The sequence below is a fragment of the Sprattus sprattus genome (genome assembly GCF_963457725.1).
Source record: "Sprattus sprattus genome assembly, chromosome: 15".
Lineage (NCBI taxonomy): Eukaryota > Metazoa > Chordata > Actinopteri > Clupeiformes > Clupeidae > Sprattus > Sprattus sprattus.
Genome location: NC_137913.1, coordinates 2916886 through 2924898, shown reverse-complemented (window position 1 = coordinate 2924898; position 8013 = coordinate 2916886). Strand labels below are relative to the sequence as shown.

The following is an 8013-nucleotide window of genomic DNA, read 5'->3' as shown; positions in this document are numbered from 1 at the left end:
CCTAAGGAAGTTTCCCTTCAACAGGCCATAAGATGATGATAAAACATAGAGTGAAGTATACATGGGTTTCTTGTATACAAACATTGAAGGCTGCGCGCGCAAATCCGTGGCAGAAAGCCATCTACCCTAATACAAATTAATACAGAAAACCCAGTTTAAATGTATTGTTTATTACTTATTTAGCCTACCGTTCCCTACTCTGTTGCCATTAATGCTTGCACACACCCTAAACATATTCCCAAACGTAACCTTGTACATTGTTGAGCCTTTTCCTATATTTGATTTGATTTGATATTTTATTTTTCCTGGCAAACGGATGCTTCCTCCTAGGTATACTGAACATCTTACCAACTCTGTTAGAGCAGTTCACCACACAACAACTTTCTGTCATGTTGCCTTCCTCCACAGCTTTCTCATCCACTTCAACGTTATCTTGCTTCTTTCTGCCGCGAGATTGCGCACGCAACCCGTGATAACGTAGCCGAGAAACCCATGTATAAGGCAGTGATGTAATGGAGTCCCTACACCTCGAGTCTGAGTCTAGTCTCGAGTCCCCGGTGTTTGAGTCCAAGCCCAAATCTGAGTCACCAAAGAAGAGCTAGCGTCAAGTTCGAGCCACCAAAGAAGAGCTAGCGTCAAGTTCGAGCCACCAAAGAACAGTTAGTGTCAAGTTCGAACCACCAAAGAAGAGTAAGTGTCAAGTTCGAACCACCAAGGAAGAGTTAGTGTCAAGTTCGAACCACCAAAGAAGAGTTAGTGTCAAGTTCGAGCCACCAAAGAAGAGTTAGTGTCAAGTCCGAGTCAAGCTCCCTTACCTGAGTACAAGACCAAATCATCAATTAACTATTAGATGGGTTAATCAGGAATAAAGAATATGTGTTCTTTGTTAAATGTAGTTAATCAAATCTGTTGTAATATCTGTTGTTTGTCATTAATGTGTGGTGAACATTACACTGCCCAGGCTTGTCTGCTTTGTCAATTCACATCAATGGCGAATCTGACTTGATTTTTAACTGCTTCTGGCAGCAAAGTCACATATGTAATTAATTTAAATGAATGTATCACAAAGCATGCAATTAATTAGATATTTTAGAATCACTTGTATTAATATAGCTATCAATATCTTATGTTAAATTATTATGGCCTAGTACAACCAAGTCCTCATCTCCACCTTCCGAGTCTGAACGCAGGCAAAGCTCGAGTCAGAGTTTTCAGTGTACAAGTCCAAGTCGAGTCACTGTTTCTGAAGATCAGTGTGCCAATAATAGCCCTATATTTTAGAATATACTATCATAGCTTCACAGCACTGAGACAGGAGACCAGAGTCAAAGTTCTGAATTGCCTACTCATTGCAAATGATAATGGTTGCATTTCAATACTGGTTATTTTAGACCTCAGTGCTGCTTTCGACAATTGCAAACAAAACTCAAACAGAAAAATAGGCCATACATTGTCGGTTATGTCACTTTATATATATATATACTTTTTGAATGGACATCTTGTATTTTCCCTTTAAAAATACCCTTAACGGATCAAAAAATGTGGGTACCCCCTCTGAAATGATGTGGGTACCCCTTCTTAAATTATGACATGACATACATACAGCTTCTATCCTCCACATAAGTGGGCCCTTAGGTTAATTCCCCCTTACTAAAATGCTACACAGTCGCATGGGGCGTTTCACACATACCTTCAGCAACATGTCTGATCATGCACTTTTCAAGTGAATCACCAGGACTAACGTACAGTTTACAGTGTTGTGTTGTTTAAGTTACAAAGTAAATAAGTATGTAAACACGATACTACCGACTGAAAATGGTCTTGTATTGAAAATAACTAATAAAAGGTGGCTGGGAGGGGTGGTACACTACAAGTAAAACCCAACACGAATTACAGTGTTTGGTAATCATACTACTACTAGTACTAGTACTACTACTACTACTACTACTACTACTACTAATAATAATAATAATAACCACAAACCCATATCCAGACCAACATTAAGGCTGTGATGAGAGATAGAGAGGAAACAGCTTCATCCAAAACAAATCCTCAAGCCTTGGGAAGGCTATTTATAAGACAGTCAAAATTCCTATTCCTCTGGTACTCTTGAATATAATGTTTTGAGCTTGTTTGATGCTTGCAACACAACTGTAATGCAGGATAGCTTACAACGCTCAATCCAAATGTGGAATGTGGAATAGAATGATGGAATGTTGGGCTAAATCAGAGACATTATGGCTAAACCCATTAAGTCTCACGCCACTCCTCGTTGAAAGAATGTCAAAAACAACCTAATGGCGTGTAAACTGTATGACAACGCTCCACATAACGATGAATGGGAATCATTCTCAAACTTTTTCTCGTATGGAACATGTCCCCCAAACCAATAGGTGGCAGTACAAATTGTATTTGTCCGATCTGCCAAGAAGAGTAAAGAAGGCGAAGAAAATGACGGAAGTGTTTTATCATTATTTTCTTAAAATGTGTAGATACCTTTTATCTGCCTACGCGTGTGTCGAGACGTGTTTAGAATCTGTGGATAAGGTATACTAAAACATGAAAGAAGGCACTATATGTTTGACTGGCGATCCCGAGAGTTTTCTGTGAAATGACATGTACATATTGCCATTGCAAGGTCTGAAGGAGACATTATGTCACAACCCTAGGGAACATTTCATGTTTTAGTTGTCAAAAGTCTCCGTAAGTTAGGCTACTGGACAGAAAGATTGCGATGGCCTCTCGTGTCCTGCGACTCTATCAATGCGTCAGGGAAATGGCGAGGTTAGGACGCTTTTCAGGGCAATCGTCACTCTGTAACATTCCCTCAGGATGGCCGCAAAGTCATGTGGCAGGGAAGAAAATTTACTTCAACCTTCCCGAAGTGAAAGAGGAAGATCTGGAGGAGCAGTTTGTGCGCGGATCTGGCCCTGGTGGACAAGCCACCAACAAAACGAGTAACTGTGCGGTACTCAAACATGTCCCCACAGGTATTGTTGTGAAGGTGAGTCACCTGGCCGCCAATATTTAGATTGTTTTTAATTTGGAACATCAGACCTCCATTATTTTTACATACTAAAGAGAATTCTCTGGATTGTATGCCATGGTAGTGGAACAGATGAGTCGGTGTTTATGTATAACATGTGCATAAACTTGAACTTGAAGAATTGCACTCTCGCCATGCCATCAGCTCTTGTACCACTTAAAGTAAAACTTCATCCCTGCTAATGGGCCCAACTCCCCTGCACACACACACACACACACACCTCTTTTAACAGCAGCTAACCATCTCCCCTGCAGTGTCATCAGACGCGCTCCTTGGAACAGAACAGGAAGCGAGCTCGGGAGATCCTGAGACTGCGTCTCGACGTGTTCCTCCGCGGGCAGGAGAGCGAGGTGCTGCAGAACCGGAACGACGCGGTGCTGAGGAAGCAGGAGAAGCGCCGCAGAGCCAACGAGAACCTGGAGAGGAAGCGCATCTTCAAGCAGAGCCTCCTGGAGGACCCCGCCCCCACCGGAGACGGCAAGAACCAGGGCTGAAACGCCTGGTTGACTCGCTGCCAGGTCACAGGACGTGGGGACATACATACCCCCCCCGTCCCAAACCCAGATGGGGTCATATCAGGGGCGTAGCCACATGGTGGCCAGGGGGGGGCCACCATTGGTCAGAGAATGGCCACTCTGCCGGCCCCCCCAACCTCACAGCACAGCAAAAAAAAAAAATAATAATAAAAAGAAATAATGTCCTGGCTAGGCCCCGTGGGTCAGATACAGACTGATGGGGTACGGGCGTCTGGTTTGACCACTAGGTCTCTATCTGCCCTGTGAAGGCTGCTGCGCTACCTACGGACCCTGGGGATAGAATCCAGACCCAGCACTCATGGACAGATAGACTGCAGTGTGACTCAAGGGGTGGAGAGAGAGAATAGTGAGGGTAGAACATTTTAAGGAACTATTTTTGAAAAAAAGGTGGTTAATATGCTGATGGGATCCCATCTTAAAAATGAGCTTTAGTACTTCTTAAGATAGACCCGTTGCATGCGCAAAACATTGTGAATGGGTCAAGAGTGTCTGGTGTGTTTTTGTGCAATCCAAGATGTTGAGCTATTCTTTGCACAAGTTTTGAAGTTAGAAGTGAAACGCCTTATTAGATGTTGTGTCTGGTGTGTTTTGTGCCTGCGGCAGGATAGGCATCTAGTTTAGGATTGATGCTCTTAATCTAATTTTGAATAAAAATAACTTTATATTTACATGAAAATATGTTTTATTTATTACACTTGGTAATAAACACAGAGATGCAAACAATTGTTTTCATTAGAAGTACCTATTCAAACAGTGTGTGTTTGGCACGGGCTTATCCTTAACCAGCGATGCTATGTGTGTGTAGCCTAGTGCTACATTAAACATGCAACTCCCAGACGCCCTATGGGGCATTAATTTGAAACATGCAAACATTTTTGTAAATCCAAAGAGAAATAACAATATTCCCTAATGGGAACATAAACAATTCCAGGAAAGTCCTGTGTAGATCAAATATACTGTTTTTCCCTTTTCACTCATACATACACACACTTATGCATTCGCACTCATACACCACCGCTACACGTAACAGTAAGATTTTTTTTTTTTTGTGTAACATTTTTTTTTTGTTGTTTGAGGAAGGTGGAGATGCGATCTGATTGGAGAAGGCAAGGAACAGGAAGGGGAGTTCTAGGACCTGGCGTTCCTCTCTGTCTCAGCCAAACACTCGCGCACCAACCCTCGTGCATGGATGATGCCTGTAACACACATGCCAATACAAGATAAACATTCGGGGTCAGATACTCCTAGACACCGGAAAACAGAAAACCTTTGTGTTCTTGTAACATGTCACTGGGTGATGTGTCAAAGCAACTTCATGAGAAGTCGGGTAGGGGTGTCTTGGGCCAGTGGAACACTCACCGTCACCACAGAGATGCGTTATTCAGAGACATTCTAGCGCTATGGGCCTCTGTGATGTCATTGTCACATTACAGAATTCTGTTCTCTTTCTACCTCTGCACACACAGCAGAAGTGTGGCTTAAGGCCCAATTTACACACAGGTTTTCGCGATGTCGGCACAGCCGCCTTCTGTACACCGACAGTTTTTTTCAGCGTCTAAACGCAAATTTAACTGTCGGCGTGCTGATGTCGGCCGAATTTCAGCCGACAGCCCCGTACCATTCGCCCGACAGCCCATCGGGAGTCCCCGACATCTTCAAAGTGCGTGTAAACGCGACCAGACATCTGTAAGGCATATTACAGACAGTGTTGCTAGGCAACATCGCTATCAACAGAGTCAAACTGAGAAACTTCCTTCGGTGTGTGTAAATGCGCCCAGACATTGCGAAAACCTGTGTGTAAATTGGGCCTAAGCCCTTGGGAGACCCAAGTTTAGATCACAGACAGAAGACTGTACCTCTCTTAAGTCGCTCCATGGCAGTCTTGCTGCCAGCGTAGGTCGGCCGGATCTCCTTGCCTAGCTCCTCAATGATTGCGAGCAGCTCTGCATACTTGCTCTGTGGTACCTGGGTGCCGCTTGGACCCTGTGGAAAACAAGTCCCCCCACACACATATATATCTAGTGGTCTTAACTTTAGTATGTCAAATGCAAACTCTTCCGTCGATTTTCATACACGCACCTGTGTGTATCCCAAAGATGGTGGTCCGTAATCATTGACAATGGGACGGTAAGATTGTAGATTTGCAAGACCTGGAGAGGGAGAGTGGACTGTCCCAACTGCACACACAACAACTGATCATAAATACCTATGCAGACACAACGACGGTTTGCAATAGTTAAACACATATTTACCCTAAAGTTGATCTGTGACTGAATATTATAATGTGTATTACAATGTAACGGCTGAAAGAATAAAACGTGCAATGTGCCTCCTTAAACGCTGGGTGTCATCAAAGGGTCAAATAATGCTCTCTTCATCCAGATCAATCATTAGCCTTGGGGGAGACAATCATGGAGGAAGCTGAGCGCCTGAATTAAGCAGCCGAAGTGATACATTTTTTTACTACGTACATGGAGAATGTTCATGCGGAGCCGAGACAGCGGTGATCGGTCAGCTTTCGTAAATAAGCGATTGTTAAACTTTCGCCTTCGAAACTTTAACGGAGAGCGCGTGCGAAACGTTTTCAGGATTAGTAATAATGGCGGATATGAATCTGCTCGCAGGATCTGACCCTATATATATAACTGGACAAAAACTACAGACACGAGCTTTCCCCAGGTATTCATTACAACATCGAAATTTGCATGCGATTAAATTGACCTTATCATCAAAACGAACCGTTATTTTTTCCTTACCCTGATTCACGGAAGTTCCCTGAACATTTTGATGGAGGTTTGGTTTGTAAGACATTCCCAGAGACATGATAATTTGGAGAAATAAAAACGTCCTGAAATCACTGAAGCGTCTCTGTCTCCCTCCGACACTTTTTGTTTACAGCGGGAGCAGCACCACCGGCAAATATGGCCGTCACTTTATATTGACACCCACAATGCAACAATATATCATCACAATGGCAATTTTTTCTGACATTTTACCCAAAATATCAGACTTTGGAAGACAGTGACGGGACTCCACTACAATCGTTTACAGTAACCTGCAGACTCAGAAACTTTGATTAGTTAAATAAAATCCTCGTTTAGGGATGGATTTGTAGCCAAGGGCATATTTATTAAGACAATGAGCTAGCCCACGACAAAAAGCAAACTACACATATCATGTTCAACATTTACATTCATCAATAAAACGTGTCCACGAACAATATTTGTGTACATAGCAAATCACAGAGGCCTACAAACGGTCCTGAAGTCGTTGATTTAGCTAATGTTGCATTTTATAGTGTCAGTGAAGTTTTTTCATTATTCACAAAAACAAAACAAAACTTTCGCTTCTGAACGCGAGATATGCAAGTTCATGCATGGATTGGTGTGGTAGACTATTAAAAGATGTTAACATTGGTATACTACATTGAGCCGTATGACACAATAGCTAAAAACTGAATGGTGTTGCTGGGTGTACCACTTTTCGTGCTGCATGTAGTTCACTTTTTGAGGAGAGATTCAGTTGAATGTTGTGCGTGAGGAATTTAACGTTTAAATGTCTTGAATATTAGCCTTAAGGCTAGGTTCATATGAGATAACACTTAGCTAAATAATAGGACTGTGAAAGGCCATGTTAAAATAATAGCATGTAGGGCAACATGAATCATACGTGTAACTAGATACGTACACCTGCACTGTAACCTCTAGTCTATACATTGTATCCAGCCAGTGTATGTCGATTCAAAGTGATTTTTAAAATGATCTCTACTTGACATACCTACCTAGCTCGTAGGTCATATACACCCTGCTGCTGCTAGTCACAGTTGTAGGCTACGTATAGTTCAGCATTCATCTGAGTAGCCAATCAGAACCCATGTGCCGGTGACTTTCAACCAATCTGCTGCGTGGTAGATTTTTAAATAACCAGGAAGTACTATATTCTGTTGAGTGTGTAGAGCTGCATTGAAAGAACAACATTGAGGCCATGATGAGTATTTGAGTTTAGCGAAAGAGTAACCTCAGAGAAAGACCGTAAATTCAGTGATCTGAGTAGGATAATTCTACAATCTGCGCAACGTTTAGAACACCATAATGGCGAGAGGTAAGTTAACCGAGGGTTCATTATTAGCTAGCTAGAATAGCATAGCTATCCAGCTGTAACTTTAGGCTCCGCTATGAGTGTCTTTCTAATGAGCTAACGTTGGCTGACTGAACTAATAATAGCTGGACAATAATTAAGTTAACTTCCACAAAGATAATAGTTAATATAATTCAAATTTGTGTCAAGCATCTTTAAACACATTGCCTCTGCAACTGCATGGTGGTTTATGTTAACTGGTTTGATAGAAGAATAATTTAACGTGCACGTTTTGTCTAGGCCGAAGCTCCCGTTACTTGCCTCAGGTCGCGATATAGGTTATATGCTTAGCTA

General features: G+C 42.3%; 2 protein-coding genes across 2 annotated transcripts; one reads left to right on the top strand and one right to left on the bottom strand.

Moving 5' to 3' along the window:
• The first annotated feature begins 2452 nt into the window (after positions 1-2452).
• mtrfr (mitochondrial translation release factor in rescue) lies at positions 2453-4252 on the top strand. Its single transcript, XM_080852976.1, has 2 exons — positions 2453-3004; positions 3301-4252. The coding sequence occupies exons 1-2, from the start codon at positions 2735-2737 to the stop codon at positions 3538-3540; spliced, it is 510 nt and encodes a 169-aa protein (XP_080709102.1). The 5' UTR covers positions 2453-2734; the 3' UTR covers positions 3541-4252.
• A 5-nt stretch (positions 4253-4257) lies between these two features.
• On the bottom strand, positions 4258-6458 carry LOC308376592 (cyclin-dependent kinase 2-associated protein 1-like). The gene is made up of 4 exons (XM_080852977.1): positions 6339-6458; positions 5662-5759; positions 5439-5565; positions 4258-4778 (listed from the first exon to the last, which is right to left on the bottom strand). The coding sequence occupies exons 1-4, from the start codon at positions 6403-6405 to the stop codon at positions 4711-4713; spliced, it is 360 nt and encodes a 119-aa protein (XP_080709103.1). The 5' UTR covers positions 6406-6458; the 3' UTR covers positions 4258-4710.
• Between the last annotated feature and the right edge of the window lie 1555 nt (positions 6459-8013).